This window comes from Dreissena polymorpha, chromosome 9 (assembly GCF_020536995.1).
Source record: "Dreissena polymorpha isolate Duluth1 chromosome 9, UMN_Dpol_1.0, whole genome shotgun sequence".
NCBI lineage: Eukaryota > Metazoa > Mollusca > Bivalvia > Myida > Dreissenidae > Dreissena > Dreissena polymorpha.
This window is the reverse complement of record NC_068363.1, coordinates 8,692,598-8,711,316: the sequence shown is the minus strand read 5'-3', so window position 1 is coordinate 8,711,316 and position 18,719 is coordinate 8,692,598. Positions and strand designations below refer to the sequence as shown.

Sequence of the window (18,719 nt, the reverse complement as noted above, 5' to 3'; positions counted from 1 at the left end):
ACGCTTTTTTTAACTGGTTCATATACGGGCGAAGTGATGATCGTCAATTTACCTTCGCAAGTTAGGGACAGGGAAAATGAATTAATTGTTTAATATATCATCGCGAATAAATACCGTTAAGTGGTACTGCTGAAAATGTAGTGTGTCAGTGAAACATGATGACATGCACATTCATACATTTTACGTAGTATCATCAATAGGTTGAATTTTAACCAAACACATGAGTATTATAGAGTTATATGCATGGATATGGCTATCGCATATATCGGTGCTTGGTAGCAGTACGCTATAGATGCTATGTACTTGTGTAAAAGAAATGCCTTTAAAGCGAACGAGTGTGTTAATTTTGCGATCATATTATCTACATTCACTGGTAATCTGCAATTCTACGTTGTATTAACTAAAATCAAACAAAGAAAGTTTGTTAAATAGAGATTTGAATAATTTCTGCATGAAATTGCATATTCTTGATTGATTGGGAATCGTAAACAAGTTAACTTCTAACAACGTTGGGCCGACTTACTCATCCGTCTTCTTTGGCGATCTAAGTGGAAACAACTGACCGTTTCTTTGCCTAAAGTACGGGTATTACTTATATAGCTTCACATAAAATAAGATACTGTGCTCTAAAGCTTGAATGGCCCACGAAAGCGCGGAAGATTCTATTTTAAAGCATCGCGCTTCGAATCTCGGCGACGGCAACCTTTTGTCGTACTTTTATTATTATCATTCAAAAGGTTAAAGTTTTGTGATTTACATACATCAAATGACATTCATAGACGTTCGAAAATCTATGAACAAGTTCATATAAAGGGGCCTTTTCACGTTTTGGTAAACTGACAAAATTGAAAAAAGTTGTTTCAGATTCTCTAAATATCGTTTTAGTTATGTTATTTGTTAGGAAACAGTTATATTTAACATTTACCATGCTCTAAAATATCCAGTATATGCATCTTTTGACGATTTGAAAACCTAAAAATTATAAAGCGTTGCAACGCGAAACGATTGAATAATTTGGAAAGTTCTGTTGTTGTCGTTATATTTTGTGAAACTACGAGGATTGCGTATATAAAGTAAAAATACATCTTTAAAAGCATAAGCACGGATGGCCGAGTGGTCTAAGCGGGAGTCTTTTACTCCAGGACTCCAGGGGTCAGAGGTTCGAGCCCAGTTGAGGGTTACTTTTTTTCTTTTCTTTTTAAAATTGTATTCTTGTTTTTTTTTTAATAGAGATTGTTAGGTCCAATGTTTACATTTATCAATATAAAGCATTTATTGACAAACATCAATACATGCCAAAATCGGTGAAAAGGTCCCTTTAAGAAATATTGATTAAATTTTAAGAGATGGTAAAATGTTTGACGGACAATAGTGTATGTGTTCGTGTTCAGTTTGAAATTAGAAATGCAAATAATATATGCATGTATATTTTTTCGATTCAGATGGTCTACATCAGATAGATCGCCCCAACCATCAAAACGATTACGTGAGATGAATCAGTCTGCTTCTCTTACATGTACTATTTCAATTAACCCATTTATGCCCAGTGGACTCTCCCATCCTTCTAAGTTGGATCCACGTATTTCCAAAATTATGGATGTCTAGTATATTTATTTCTATATTTAGAACAATTCTTACAGAAATTCATTTAAGCAAACAGCGTAGACCCAGATGAGACGCCGCATCATGCGGCGTCTCATCTAGGTTTACGCTGTTTGCAATGTCCTTTTTAAGGACGCTAGGCATGAATGGGTTAATCTTTTCTCTAAATATATTAGCAATAGACCTGCTATTGTGTCAAACAGATCATTGTCAAGTTGATATTTTAACTTTTTAATGCAAGCAATCCTATTATGAATGTATTGGTCCGATTATAATGGCACCACCTTACATTTAAAGTTACTTCCTCGCAGAAATTGGGTGATATGAATTTGGAGTCTCTAAAAAAACGTTGACCTACCCAAGCTTACGTTATTTCTAAAAAAACGAGACAAAATGAAATAAACAAAAAACTCATAGAGTTACAAAAGAGTGTCTACATTTGATTTGAGCGAGTGACATATTGTAAAAACGTTACGAGTTTGATATAAAGTAGTTAAAAGTTCATTAAGCCATGTTATGTATATGACACGTGAGTAAAATGCATGGTAAAACAGCGATATTGTTAGCACCTTTTCCCTTACATCATCCTGACTGAATAATTGATTTCCAATTCATCAAATTTATGAGTATAAGTCGAAGGAATTATGCAATATTAATTATAAACTAATATATCAGGACCAATATCATTAATAAAACCCCTGAAAATTATGTCGTGAAGTCGCGGCTCGACTTAAAGCAATATAACACACACGTAATATCATTATTTGAGGTCGCCGTGGCGTAATGGATATGGTGTCCGCTGTGGGAGCGTTCTTTGAATCCCCTTTAGTATCTAAGTCCCGGATCTACCCATTGAACGAACTCGAAAGCGTTTCAATAAGACTTAAAATTTCGATACCATCTAGCATAAGTAAATAGGTTTAATCTTATATCTCTAAAAAAAAATTAACGTATATAAAGGTATACCGTATTAATAAAATAAAAAGAGTGAAAAATAACACATATATAAATCTCCATGTCTCTTATTTCATATAAACATTACGATTAGCCTTTTTCAGTTTGTCCTTGTTTAACGCCTTTAAAAATGAATCATATTGACTAATGATATGATTACACCGTTTTATAAAGACGAAAGGTAGGCGACTACAACCCCTGATGCGGTTTAGACAAACATATTGTATTTTAATGAATCATCGATAATTCTTCGTAATCCTTTAGTACATTCGAGCTGCCATTAGTGGAAATTCCTCAATAGCGGAACGCAATATGGTTTGATAATTGTTTTTCTAACCGCTTTCTTAAAAAATGATTACCGGTATGTTATTATGGTATCGTATTGTGTTATTTTTATCTAAGGTTTTAAAAGAAATCACAGGCCATATAGTAATTAATATATTTAGCAACTGAAAGATTCAAACATTCAATCGTAGTCTACGATTTCCGAATGTCTCACAAGCGCTCTAGACGAGACGATAATGCGGAAGTAATATATGAGAGTGAACGTGTAATCGATCGAATATTGAATGCACTGATAACCAATCTAGATTCAATAACCCAATTTGTTAATAATCATTATATTTGTATTGCACGAAATCGAGATGTCATTAGCTGCAGGGTTAGTGTCGACTTGCGGTGCAACAATTTGAATTTTCAGCGGTTGCCTAAATGTTCCAATGAACCGTCACCTCAGATGTTGCGTCGAAAAAAATGAAAAAAGTGAAAAAATACAAATAAGAACACTTGAGGTGTATTTATTTGAAGTAGCAATTTATAATGGTCATTGTTACTAAACTTCATTAATTTGGAGTTCAAAAAGAAATAAAAAAGACGCGGTTTAATGCTGTGAGATCATTGTTTATAGAATACTAGTAAATAGAAGTAGAAGTAGTAATAGTAGTTATAGAAGAAGTAACAACAAGAAATACAGCAGTTGTAACAACAGTCAGCATTAACCCATTTATGCCTAGTGGACTCTCCCATCCTTCTAAATTGGATCAATTTATTTCCAAAATTAGGAATGTCTATAACATGTATATTTATTTCTATATTTAGAATATTTCATACAGAAATTCCTTTAAGCAAACAGCGCAGACCCTGATGAGACGGCGCATCATCCGGCGTCTCATCTGGGTCTACGCTGTTTGCCAAGGCCTTTTTTATGACACTAGGCATAAATTGGTTAATAACAGATGGGTTAATAATACTTTTTCTACCAATATACGAGAGCAACATGTACACGCGATTCTTACTTGATAATATTTGTTATTCAGAGCGCAGCAGACACATTCATTACACACACCTGTCGAAACCAACCGGACTCTTGTTGTTACAATCTCGCCGAGTAAAATTACTCGTAAAAAGACAGCATCACAGCATCTGGTAAACACAGCCTCATGCTGAATGGTTAATGAGCATAAATTTCGATCAACATCATTTAGTTATTGTATTGTTCGAATGACAAAGTCACCAGTCTGCTAGACGCGAAGACGACTACCCGAGTCCGCTTCCCGACAAGGTATCGATTTGCATTTCTCTCGAAAAGATTGGTAAGAGATCTATGGAATACATCGATCCAAATAACTGTTATCGGTAGTTCGTATTCGTGAGTATATTGTATGAAAGTCTGATCAAAGAGACCTGTTTGTGGTGGAGCCTCCGTAAACAGCTGATGGCACAATATCTTAACCCTTTCCACTTAGATACGTATTAATCCCTTTACCACTTAGATACGTATTTAACCCTTTCCACTTAGATAAGTATAAACGGTTAAGGCCCAGCCATACCAGACACTTATCAAATCATTCTTAGGAAAGGGTTAGTAAGTTCACAGTTTGGGACCTTTAAACCGTCACTAACAAAACATAGCCGGAATCTGTGCAAATACAAGCTGTCGTATTAACAATGCTGATTCGGTACGTGCTTATCATATTTTTTATACGAGCAATCATTATAATTTTTTGTGTAATCCAAATATGCAAGGGAAAGAAATAAGTTGGTTACTTGCGATCTTATGCCAAATTATTACTTTATCGTTTATTGAGTATTACAAAAGAAACAAGATGTGTTTGTTAAACACAATGTCCCCCATATGTTTGACCTTTGACCTAGGATGAGCGATTTTGACCCATATATTTGACCTTTGACCTTGAAGGATGACCTTGACCTTTCACCACTCAAAATGTGCAGGTCCTTGAGATACACATGCATGCCAAATATGAAGCTGCTATCTTCAATATTTAAAAAGTTATGGCAAATGTTAAAGTTTGACGAAAACCAACAAACCAACAAACACACAGACAGGGCAAAAATATGTCTATACTGGTGGACATAAAAATGATTGAAGGTCTTAACTTATTATCATAAATACTCGCACCAATCAAACAACATAAAAGAATATCATGATAATAATATAATACTCGGTCAGTTCACGCATACATTAAAATTCAATCGATTTTTTTTTAATTAAAATTACTCCTATTTAGTAAGGCTGACGGTCCAGCTTTTTTAAGTCCCGCTTGATAAACCTATCTGTATTGAACATCACCTTACATTTTGTTATGTGCAGATGATTAAATGGTGAACGTTATATCTGAACATGGAAAGAAACTGATGTTTTTGTTTTCTTCAAGTTTATAACAAAAAACGGTTACACTTTCTAACAATATCTGAGTATTATGTCCATCTTTATATCAACGCATTTACGCGTACATTTCAAACGATGCATGTAAACACGGACTCTAGATGACGTCAATATACGCTCCGTGATGTAAATAACTTAAAATAAGCAATACTGGTTCATTCGAGTCGAGAGCGATATCTGACAAGATATAGCTTATTATATTATACAAGGAATTATTTCGAAACATTTTATTATGTGGCCTTATTATTTGCTTAAGGATATTTGATCACACATCGATACTGTCTGTTGATATGGCCGAGATATTTGTTAACGACAGCTGCTTTGTACCTTGTCTTGGTGTGGAAGAACACAAAAACTCTTTATTAAACTTTGCTGTAAAATTGTCGGGGTCCTTATCGAAGGTCAAGGTCGACGGGACGATACTTTTCCCCGCACAGTGTTTATAACTATTAATAACGTAAAGTTTATCTTTCGTTTCTTTGTCTCTGCACAATAGTTCGTTGCAGTTTGTGTATTTTAATCTCCGTTTAAATGTGTATTTTCCAAGACGTGTCACTTTTCGTGATTTGTCCGTTTGTCCGTATATTTCCGCACAGACATCAAGGTATCTATTGACGTCTTTGATATATTTCGTTAAGTTTTCACAATAAACTTCGCCAGGGCCAACGTGACGTTCTGGCGTTACCAATTTATTGTCTACACTGGCTTTCTTACACGGCTCAAAACAGGAATTTTCTTTGCAGACTGGAACTATTGGGTAATATCTGATGATTCTTCGACTCGCTTTATCATCATCATCTGACGAACTTGTATCAGCCGTAATATATGACCGACGGAGTGGTTCCGCGCATCCTGGAAAACGTAAGAAAATTAGGTGAACTAAACTTTATAAACTATAACACTATTATACATCAACTGTCGTTACCATGGAAACAAGTACAGCATCTATATAGTATATTATATAATATTTTCACCTGAATTGTCGTCATTGGAGATGTTGGCCTTGCGCTTCTTAACAACAAACAACGCAATCATGACCAGGATGACGATGCAGAAAAGAGCGCAAATGGTTGCCAAGGTAACAATCACCGCCATTGACGTCTCATGTGGTCGCTCGGACACCATGCGACCAATACCTGCAATACAAGAAGAAAACATATTTTGTCATTTTACTAATTTGATTTTTCAATAAATAAAAAAAACGCATTCTGTGATTTCAGTTCCGCAAAGTGAAAGTAAAACCGTTTTGGTTTCTGGTTCACCTTGCGATAAGGTGAATATTTCGACACTGGCTCAATTGTAGAGGGCGATAGAAAATTAATTTTTCTTGTTAGTTTCTATCCGTTAGTAAAATTTAAAATAACTACAGTAAGCAATGCAATGTATACTTAATGGCGATATGTAAATTTAAAATAAAAAAAAAATAGTTATATTCATTTCATCATTACACAAATAATATGAAACAATGAAGCTGAAAAATATATCTTTAAATTCATGCTTAACAGTATATACTGTCAATTGAATTCTCTGTTTACAGGCGATATGAGGGTATGTTACATTTGTGACAAAGTGCAACCTGCACAGAAGGACGTGCTACGTATGCATACGTTAATCTTCAACAAGAAATCGCCATTGTTGTTATCAAAACGTAGTTCAGTGTTCAATAACTCGCCACTCACTTGGACAGGCAACTTCGTCCTCGCCCCCGGGACAGTCTGGTTTCCCGTCACAGCGGAAGTGCGGTGATAGGCACAGAGAGTTTGCGCAACGGAAGTCGCTGCTTTCTAAACAGGCTGTAAGCATAAATAATGTTTTTATATTGTACGATCTTCAATGATAATACTTTCATAGCCTCATATTGCCATATTGAGATGTTCATGTTTGTGACATGAATATATATTGTTGAATCACGAATATGTTTTGAAGTTCGGATTTATTATTAGTGGGATTGGGTCAAAGTAGCTAGATAATACTTGATAAATCAAAGTTTGTCACTTATGTTTGTATTTATTTACTTAAACGTTCAAGTGTTTTTTTACAGCAGCAACGATGATTTTTTTAAGTGGATACTTAAAATTCGTTTTATTGTTACAAGACAAATCTCTTATTATTGAAGCCACTAAGTAACAACAAAATGCGAACGTTGCTTAATAGGTAGATATTTTGCATTTAAGTTTGTATAAGTGTTTAAACAATCTGATTACTATTACAAGCACGAAACCATGTATGTACAATGCACGTAAAACCACTAGATAAATGTACGTTAAACGTTTCTAAACTCCGCCAAAAGTTGCGTTATTGTCGAGTGATATTCGTTTCCTAGAAGATATTATAAACAGCAACATCCCGTTTCATAATCAGTTTAATAGCTAAATCCATTTCTGGGCACTGATTAATGTTTCTTTCTTGTGTTCCGTAGGCCAAAACAATATTTTTAATGTTTCCACTAATATCAACACAAATTAGAATCGGAAATCGACAAAACTTTTTTTTAACCCATTTATGCCTAGCGTTTAGAAAAAAAAGGCATTGGCAAACAGCGTAGACCCATCAGGGTCTGCGCTGTTTGCTTTAAGGAATTTCTGTAAGAAATATTCTAAATATAGAAATAAATCTACTAGACATCCCTAATTTTGGAAATAAATTTATCCAATTTAGAAGGACGGGGGAGTCCACTAGGCATACATGGGTAAACGTTGTTTTAACTATCAACACATTATTTAACACTTTTTTTAGGATTTTCAATGTGTGAAATCTTCTAAATTTGTTTGATTCATATATTTTTTAATATTTAAGTTCAGCTCGCGAGTATGATTGATTATTAAAAAAATAAATCAAAACTAAATCCGTATACAGAACAGAATTCGAAATCGGTCAGTTTACTGAAAAAAAGCCTTATTAAAGCCGACAGAGTGTTTGGTACTTACGGCATGTGTCGTTGAGAGCCACACAAGGGCCGGTGGTGGAGCATATCTGGTACACGCCGAACCGCCGGGCGCACTCTTGAACATCCGGCACTCCGACATCCATTCTTCAGACGCTGTCATTAAGTAAAACACGCATCATTTAACCGTCTGTGATGTTTTATACTATTTTATTATCAATAGTTACTACAATAATAGCAACGTAAATACGTAACTGTTCACAAATGAACATACATGTTATTATTCATGTTAAACTGCCACAACGTGGGGTCGATCTTAGTAAATCCGAATCGGTTTTGGTGTACACTGACTCGCGAACGGTTGTTGTGACACACGTGTTAAGCTGAAACTGTTACATCGTAAAACTGAAACATTTATTGAAGCAACATCTGTGTATAGAGACGTCATGCAGAGCGAAGGCGACTTCAAAGAAGCAGATGGTGAGATTGAACACAGTACACCGTACATTAAACACGTTGTCTAAAGCGTCATAGGTAAATATGGCTTATACTACGTGATCATGGACATCAATGACACTTCTTTTTTGTACGACTTGTTTTTTACGGAACACTGCTTATAAGTATTTTAAATAGAACTAAATATCAATTTGAAATACAATTAGATTAAATTTATAAAAAGATACGTTCAAAGCCACTACCAATAGCACTTAATTCTCTTAATAGCTGTTTTAGTTCGAATAACGGCTCATTGACTGCATGTTGTGACGAAGGAAATAACCATTATATTTGGAGATGCGCTGATTCACAGATTGGATACGGTAAATTCACAACTATAAAATCAGCCCGTAGTTTGTTGATATAATGCACAGCTATTGATATTAGTTCATAGTTTAATTGCTAACATAAACGTACCACAAAATGTGTGTGAAAGAAGAGATAACAAATGAATTATGCAACAGAAACATGAGCGCACATAATTAATATAACATGACGGTATTTCCTTGTGGATATGATTGTTTCATGAATGACACCATCATTTAGTACAGTCTGTGACTCTATCATAGACATAAGCTCCTTGTTTTCTTTATAAAAATTTATATGAACCGTGCTGTGTGAAAAAGGGGTTTTATGCATGTTCGTAAATTGTCATTCCAGATTAGCCTGTGCAGTCCGCACAGGCTAATCAGGGACGACACTTTCCGCTTTTATGATATTTTTATTTTAAGAAAGTCTTTTCTTAGAAGAAATCTAGTTTAGGCGGAAAGTGTCGTCCCTGATTAGCCTGTGCGGACTGCACAGGCGAATCTGGGACGACACTTACTGCACATGCATTAAACCCCCTTTTCACAGAGGATTGCTCATATATAAAATGGTATTTAATTACATGGATCATTAAAACAACGCGAAACACCATACTGAAAAGACGCGGTGTCCTTTTCCATCACTGTGTAGACATTTGCAAGTCAAAAACCACTGCATGCATGCGAAATGCATCCGTTTGAATAAATTAATAATGCATATATAGTTATGTTTAGCAGCATCCGTTCATTTTGGACAGGATGCAACAATTATATTTCAGTGAAACAAAATAGTCAGCACACGTGCGTTAATTGCAAATAGTACCATGATAGTACCATGATAGTACCATGATAGTATCATGATCAATTTTGTTGCTTTAATTTACAACTCTTTCAACATCCATGGTTCCTTCCGAAAATTTAATTCATTATTTAAAATACTACCATATAAAAAACGTATGACAATGCATATTTCAAATATATAACAAAACAGAACAGACATTAATTATAGTTAAACAGTAGTACATCCTCTTAAAACATACGATATAGAAGTATTAAGTATGTCACGTTTCCAGTACATTCATGTTCCGAACAAAAATTATATATATGTATATACCGGTAGAAACTTTCAAAACATCTAGTCTTTAAATGAAAGAAAGAATTTCTAAGTGATACCGGTTATATTGTATTATTGATCAATGAATTGCGAAGAACAAATGCTTCGTTTATATATTTACACAACTTGACAAGTTCTTTTTTCGGGTGAAGTCAATAATTGATGATACATAAAAACACATGGAATAACATATACATAACTTTTAAGGTATTTTTTTCTTAAAACAAAACAACAGTTACAAATACAAACGACGTTCGATGCGTTTATTGTATTCTATTGTAGTAAATAGTTTTGAGAAACAACTCAAAAGTGTTATTCCTCTGTAATTACAAAAAAGTGTATTCACATCGTTTTTGCAGAGCCCTTTTTATGATATGCGACTATAATTCGGCGAGTTCATTGTTCAGGGAAAAAATGATTGTAGTACACGATTTAAAATATCATATAAATGGTTACACAATTTATCGCTACATTCTATTAAATATATCAGCTCACTTATTTCTCTTGAGTTGTTTAATTGCACACATAATATCATCAACACTAATAGGCTGGTCTAACTCTGCAAACACATCATTATCATCACTAAAATTATAAAATATAACTAGAACTAATTTGTTCTGCTTCGATATAATTGCAATGAAACGGATTGTTACTTAGGTTAAAAAAAACACACACTAAAACACAATTAAAGTATTTCAATGAAATGTTATGACTGCTTAGTTTGTTCTTTGATTTGAAGAATTTCCAAAATCGCGTGGTTAATTTTTATTTAATTTTTCAATTTCAGTCATTTGTGTATGCTTTGCACATCCCTCCTTTTTCCGTATTTAATCTTTATACAGTTTCTTGTAATGACAAAGCCTTGATCTATTAGCATAGGAATAATTGAAGTTAAAACACTTCCTATACATTTGTATATATACGACGGCAGACTCACAGTCACTAACGAACGAGTCAGTATTATTTAAACTACCGTATTCTTTTTACATGTACTTTGGTTTATTACTTACCGTACATATGTATGTGAAAATAATGGGTCCGCTACACTGCGGATATAGTATCAGTAAAATCATTTCTGGCATTATTTACTGACAATCTATTTACATAACTACAATTGCATACTACAATTTACTACTCTAAACACAAACTCGTTTTAATGATTTTATTAAGCATAACATTATGATGACCATTTAAGGTGCAATAAGACTTTCCTGAATATTTTAAGGGTTAGGTAATGAAAAAGGTGCATGTATTAAATTGATTCTAATTGCAACATAAGAACAGATAACTTCTTTTTCATCAAATGTGTATAATTGCAAACAGCTGTTAAAATGCTTTCTAACATCATTTGTCTATAAATATTTTAGAAATTCCCACGTATTTATAACTTTATACAGTTTAACAATTCATGACTACATTATTATGTCATATTTTTACATGTTAAATTATGCTTCCAATTATGCATTATCCATTTCATCTAGTTCGAAATCTAAGAACGAAGACTTGACGATGGCAAGATAAAGAAACTTACAGAGGGATTAACTACCGGTACAACAATCTACGTTTGTAATGGTTGTGGTAAGTGCCGTGTCATAAAAAACAACATATATTATTATGGTAATTTAATATTTATACAATGACAAAAATAAAATTATATCACATTTCGGCGACACATTATCATTGTGATAAAATGTGCCATGTAGGAGCAAATTACTTTAACGCCATATAGAGCCAAAGAGAAACTGAATTGTATCTGTTTGAATACAGATGGCGTAATAATAAACGTCGATGAATACAGCTGACGGAATAAACTGACGATGAATATATTCATACACTGATTAATTAACCTAAAGGTAGATGAAGTATTATGAACTTATCATTCAGCCTTCATAAAAGCAGCTGATGGTTATTAACCAATTTATATAAACACCTAATGAGAAATAAAGTTGAGTATACATCAAGCTAATTGAAAATAAATATACGACTGTTCAGCTGACGTAGCAACTGCTTTGGAGTTTACAGATAAGAAGGAAAGATAAAACTATTAGCATACATACAAATTTGCAGCTGGCTCAAAAATTAATAGCTGACAATATGATTATACAGCAGACGGCATAATAAACAGATGAGTGTACAGCTGACAGCATAATAAACAGAGGGGTATACAGCTGACGGTATAATAAACAGAAGAGTATACAGCTGACGGTATAATAAACAGAGGGGTATACAGCTGAAGGCATAATAAACAGAGGAGTATACAGGTGACGGCATAATAAACAGAGGCGTATACAACTGACGGTATAAAAACAGAGGAGTATACAGCTGACAGCATAATAAACAGAGGAGTATACAGATGACGGCATAATAAACAGAGGGGTATACAGCTGACGGCATAATAAACAGAGGGGTATACAGCTGACGGTTTAATAAACAGAGGGGTATGCAGATGACGGCATAATAAACAGAGGAGTATACAGTTGACGGCATAATAAACAGAGGAGTAAACAGTTGACGGCATAATAAACAGAGGAGCATACAGCTGACGGCATAATAAACAGAGGAGTATGCAGATGACGGCATAATAAACAGAGGAGTATACAGTTGACGGCATAATAAACAGAGGGGTATACAGTTGACGGCATAATAAACAGAGGGTATACAACTGACGGTATAATAATAAGAGGAATATACAGCTGACAGCATAATAAACAGAGGAGTATACAGCTGACAGCATAATAAACAGAGGAGTATACAGATGACGGCATAATAAACAGAGGAGTATACAGCTGACGGTATAAAAACAGATGGGTATACAGTTGACGGTATAATATACAGAGGAATATACAGATGACGGCATAATAAACAGAGGAGTATACAGATGACGGCATAATAAACAGAGGAGTATACAGTTGATGGAATAATAAACAGAGGAGTATACAGCTGACGGCATAATAAACAGAGGAGTATACAGTTGACGGCATAATAAACAGAGGAGTATACGGCTGATGGTATAATAAACAGAGGAGTATACAGCTGACGGCATAATACACAGAGGAGTATACAGCTGACGGCATAATAAACAGAGGAGTATACAGCTGACGGCATAATAAACAGAGGGGTATACAACTGACGGCATACTAAACAGAGGGGTATACAACAGACGGCATAATAAACAGAGGGGTATACAACTGACGGCATAATAAACAGAGGGGTATACAACTGACGGTATAATATACAGAAGAATATACAGATGAAGGAATAATAAACAGAGGCGTATACAGATGACGGCTTAATAAACAGAGGAGTATACAGTTGACGGCATAATAAACAGAGGGGTATACAGCTGCCGGCATAATAAATAGAGAGGCATACAGTTGACGGTATAACATACAGAGGAATATACAGATGACGGCATAATAAACAGAGGGGTATACAGCTGACGGCCTAATAAACAGAGGAGTATACAGCTGATGGTATAATAAACAGAGATGTATATAGCTGACGGCATATAAACAGAGGGGTATACAGCTGAAGGCATAAGAAACAGAGTGGTATAAGGCTGACGGTATAATAAACAGAGAGGTATACAGCTGAAGGCATAATAAACAGAGGAGTATACAGCTGACGGCATAATAAACATATGAGTATACAGCTGACTGTATAATACACATAGAGATATAGAGCTTACGGCATAATAAACAGAGGAATATACAGATGGCGAAATAATAATGAACCCAGCATACATACAAACATATAGTCGTTGGACTTACACACATTCTAAAATACGACTGGATATGGGAAAATATGTCCTACTTGTTCACTCATGTATACGCACGAGCCTTGAAACACGGTATGAAGATTCTAATAAAACGTATGATTAAGTAATTGCATAGGTTTGTTACTGATTCCTTTATAAATACCCACGGAATTTTCATCATAAGTGTCAGTCGTTAATAAAAAACAACGTCCGACTTTTGAGTTACACCGACATTTCCAATAACATTGTATATGATCTTGCTAAATACAATTGCTCTATTGTATATTTATTTCATATTTCATTAATTTAATTAAACCGGCGATACTTTCTTTTCCCATCTTATAGGCTGGGAATTTAGTGCATCAGTATGTAAAGGCATGCATTGAGAAGAATATCTCTTTGTTCAATTGCCAAGGATCAGTCAGTGTATTTCTAAATACCATTGACTTGCAGTCTTATTATTTTCGAAAGCATATTGGCATATTTAATGCTTCAACAGGTCACTTATCGAAGAGCACTTTTTGTATATCACTGTCAGAATCAAGTAAGCTTTCTTTCAGGAAGTTTTAAGTGACGTCTTTGCTGCTGAATTTGAATAATAACAACAACAACAACAACAATAATAATAATAATAATAATAAAAGTAATAATAATGATGATGATGATGATGATGATGATGATGATGATGATGATGATGATGATGATGATGATGATGATAATAATAATAATAATAATAATAATAATAATAATAATAATAATAATAATAATTAAAAACAACAATGACAATAATAATAATAATAATAATAATAATAATAATAATAATAATAATATAGAGAAACAAGAAGAAGAATTCTTACCACGAAAACATCTTTACATCCAGAATAAACAAGATATGTTTCCCATAGGACTTCAACGCTTACATTTGTAAAGAGAATTAATTCAAGTTTTAGCACATATCTCCAATTTACATCGTCAATATCGCCCTAGTTGCTTATTGAAATCGAAACCTGGGAAAGGTGTTGTTACTTCTTACGTGTCTTCATGTCATTCGTAATTTATCACAGATGTTTGCAAGCGGCATTTATATCTTCGTGTGCACATTAGTTAAAGATGATATACGGTCGCGATGTTCTTCAACTACATGTGTAATCTTATCAGCCAATGCTCCTATTGAAGAAAACCAGTGAGCAGTCTAAGACGGCAATAAAACCAAGATAAAGGCCCTTCTTTTATCACAATATGGTTTCAGTACGGGAGGTTAAATGGTGTTAAGCAGATCGAGAGTTGGTATTAAATAACTTGTTAGAGCGGTTAATCCATTCAAATGTATAGAACCTTTAGCTCAGTGATGGGTTAATTTATATAAAAAATAATGGCTTAAATATAATAAAAATGATGCTATCTTTGGATCTAAATATCTCAAATAGCGAGAAAAACATATTAAAGATTCAAACAAAATGTACAAAGTGACCGCATTTGAACTATTCAAACGAAGTTGGTAATATTGTTACAATAATAATTACAAACTTAAGTTTTCCCGAAATACAAGTATATTGTTCATTTTGATTTATTAAAAACTAAGAAGTCGTTTATACTTATAACTTAAATGCAATTATTGCATCTATATTAATTAAGATATTATATCACGAAACCAAACCCGCACTCCGCTGTGGTTATATCTTGATCTATTGCAGCAACTTGAACTCACATAAATTAAATGTTCTTCACATTAATGTACATAAATTATTGTTTTCCACAGTCACATGGGAAGAAAACATTGGTTTCAAAGACGTCATTGAATAATAATCAATAACAATATGAGTTATAGTTGGTGCTTACCTTAAATATACATTAAAGGGAATTTTTCACAGATTTTGACATATATTGAAGTTTTTCATAAATTGCTTTATATTGATAAATGCAAACATAGGATTTAAAAGGCTACTGTAAAAAAAAACAAACAAGAATTTAAAAAAGTAACCCTCACTGGGCTCGAACCACTGACCTCTGGAGTAAACGTCTATCACTTTGACCACTCGGTCATCCGTCCTCAAACAATGAGTGATTTATTGTATACTTTATATAAGCAATCCTCGTAGTATCACAAAATATAACGACAACAATAGAACTGTCCAAATTAATCAATCGTTTCGCGTTGCAACGCTTTATAATTTTCAGGTTTTAAAATCGTCAAAAGATGCATATAATGGATATTTTAGCGCATGGTAAATGTTCAGTATTACTGTTTCCTCACGAATATCATAATTACAACGACAATGTGCAAAGCGGAAACATTTTTTTTATTTTGTCAATTTAATAAAACGTGAAAAGGCCGCTTTAAAATGCAAAGTTTCTTCGATTTTCTTAATTTTTTCGTATGCATGAATTATTGCTCTATAGCAAAACGCTGTATTCGCGTACAAACAAAGCGAACGGAAAGCTCGTAAAATTAAAAGCTGTTGCAGAAGAGTTTATTTCATACTTTAAGGTACTGCTTCTTCGACTTATGATGATAATCCCGGTAATTTTATTCCGCGTTGTAGTCAAGTTTATTAATTATCTTATATAGTTTCAAAAACGATAATCGAGTAAGATCCTTCAAACGGGTTAACACTTTTGTTGAGACACACGTGTCACAAAGAAGGTCAATGAATGTGATTATTCAGAAACACAATTATGACAATATATTATTTTGCAAGGTGTTGCACAGAACAATTTTTGCAGGAACGTGAATATTTATTTAGTAAAGCTAAAATGATTTTGTAAAAAGGCTATCAGCATATTCCAAGAGATGACAAAAATGTGTGTTTGCTCCGATCGACGCTGACTGGTAAGTAAGAACGATATTATCTAGGTTTAAATGGTCTACATCAGATAAATCACACCATCAAGTAAACCCCCTGCCTAGATGAATCAAGTGTGATTCATATCTTTTCGACTTAAATACCGGTAATCCTTTCTGTGATTTTTCATTCGCAATCGACCTGCTATTGTGTCACATTGATCATTTTGAAGTTGTTTTTTTAACTTCTTAATGCAAGTAATCCTATTACGAGTTTATTGGCCCGGTAATAAAGGCACCACCAAACATTTAAAGTTACTCGCTTACAGACGTATTGTAATGTAAGTTTCGAAAATGCGGAAAAACGTACACATGCTTGATCTACAAACATATAGATACAAAATAGAATTATTGAAACCTCATCAATCAACAAAAGACAAGCCACAGTAAAATCGAGCAATTGACTTGTTGTAAAAACAGCCATGATATGACCATAATTTAGTAAACATGTCCTAGGTATGTTGTTTGTCCGATATGTGAGTGAAACGCGTGGGTAAAAATAATCAGTTTTACATGCTTTTCCATTACATCCGACTTATCGAATACTTATAAGAAACGCTTTATCCAATCAATGCATTTATTTATTAGTACGTATTTTCATTGAACGCCAATGTACACATATGAATCTATTAAAGAAACAGTTAACAACAAAAATAAAGAAAAACAAACATTTGTAAATATCCGTCCAACTGAATAGCTAATTTTATAAAGTAGTGTCGCTATAATTCGTGTTTCCTTATGTCTTTATAATAGCGATTAAAAAATCATTAATAGTTTAAAGTGTGATTAAACGGTTTCATGGATACGAAATGATATGCGAATAAAGCTCATGATGCGGTTAGAAATCTCCGTTTTCTTTAAATTATTATTTTACGATAACATGGTGTTTAAATAAATGTGTGTCCCTGAATTATCTTATTTATTCCGTTTTTAAAAGCATTATATGAACATATAAGCAGTCGCGTTATTTACGAGAAACTGCAAATCCATCCGTGAAGCGACCCATAAAGAAAGAGCAGCAGAAGCAAGCGCCTCAACAGCAGCAGCACAAGAAACAGTGCTCTGTGAAAAAGGGGTTTAATGCATGTGTGTCATAGCATGTATGTGCAGTCCGCACAGGCTAATCAGGGACAACACTTTTTGCTAGTATGATATTTTCCGTTTAAAAAACGTCTCTTCGTAGCAAAAATCAAGTTTAGGCGGAAAGTGTCGTCTCTGATTAATCTCTGCAGTCCGCAGGGAAGACACTTTACGCTCGTGCATTAAAGCCCTTTTTTTACAGAGCGCAATTATAATTGTACGAACAACCACATTATACATGCGAGGACAACGATACGAGAGGCGATTCTTACTTGTATTATTTTGTTGTAAGCACACTTTCTGCACTGCACTCCTTTAGAAGCGACAACACGCACAGTTAATATATAGCACTGCTAGATGACACCAAGTCCTTAGATGCACACAGCTTTCGACGCCAAGTGAATACTTGTTACCGCTCCGCTGAGGACACAGTTGACGCTTATAGCCATCATTAGCGCATCTGTTAACAAAGACCAATGCGGAATTGTTAATGAGCTAAATATCGATTAGCATCATTCATTGTGAGTATTGGTGAAATGACAAAGCTTCCTGTTAGTTTTGCGAACAGAAAAACGCACGAATCTCGGCAAGTTATCGATTTGAGTCATGTTCTGAAAAAACTTGGCATAATGCATGTGCGTAAAGTATCGTCCCGGATTAGCCTGTGCAGTCCGCACAGGCTAATCAAGGACGACACTTTCTGCTTTTATGACACTTTTCGTTGAAATGAAGTCGCTTGTTAGCTCAAATCCAATTTAGGCGGAAAGTGTCGTCCCTGATTAGCCTGTGCGGACGACACAGGCTAATCTGGGACGACACTTTACGCACATGCATTACGCCCAGTTTTCTTAGAACAAGACTCATATAGTAAATGTCGAGAGCCGGCGGTTTGCTATGTTTTCCACTTTATAAAGACGCTTGAATGATTGATGTTTAATCAATAAGGACTTACATGCATTTTTTTTTGTTAATTAACACCATTAACAGCATTCATCCTTTG

At 34.2% G+C, this 18,719-nt stretch overlaps 2 protein-coding genes across 11 annotated transcripts in view; one reads left to right on the top strand and one right to left on the bottom strand.

Annotated features, from left to right (window-relative positions):
* The window catches only part of LOC127846580 (uncharacterized), a 76,943-nt gene extending 61,917 nt beyond the window's left edge, over positions 1–15,026 (bottom strand). Inside the window, exons 1-5 of one of the 3 annotated variants that reach the window (XM_052378009.1) lie at positions 14,655–15,026; positions 8,170–8,282; positions 6,922–7,035; positions 6,217–6,378; positions 5,455–6,094 (exon numbers count right to left, since the gene is read on the bottom strand). In XM_052378009.1, coding sequence (XP_052233969.1) covers positions 5,508–6,094; positions 6,217–6,378; positions 6,922–7,035; positions 8,170–8,272 — 966 coding nt within the window. In that variant the 5' untranslated portion in view covers positions 8,273–8,282; positions 14,655–15,026 and the 3' untranslated portion in view covers positions 5,455–5,507. Of the gene's footprint in view, positions 1–5,454; positions 6,095–6,216; positions 6,379–6,921; positions 7,036–8,169; positions 8,283–14,654 lie in introns of those variants that run through there. The other 2 variants (XM_052378008.1, XM_052378004.1) reach the window with 2 other exon arrangements.
* Positions 1–18,719, top strand: part of LOC127846559 (PHD finger protein 20-like) — a 254,732-nt gene that overhangs the window by 215,833 nt on the left and 20,180 nt on the right. The window lies entirely within an intron of this gene.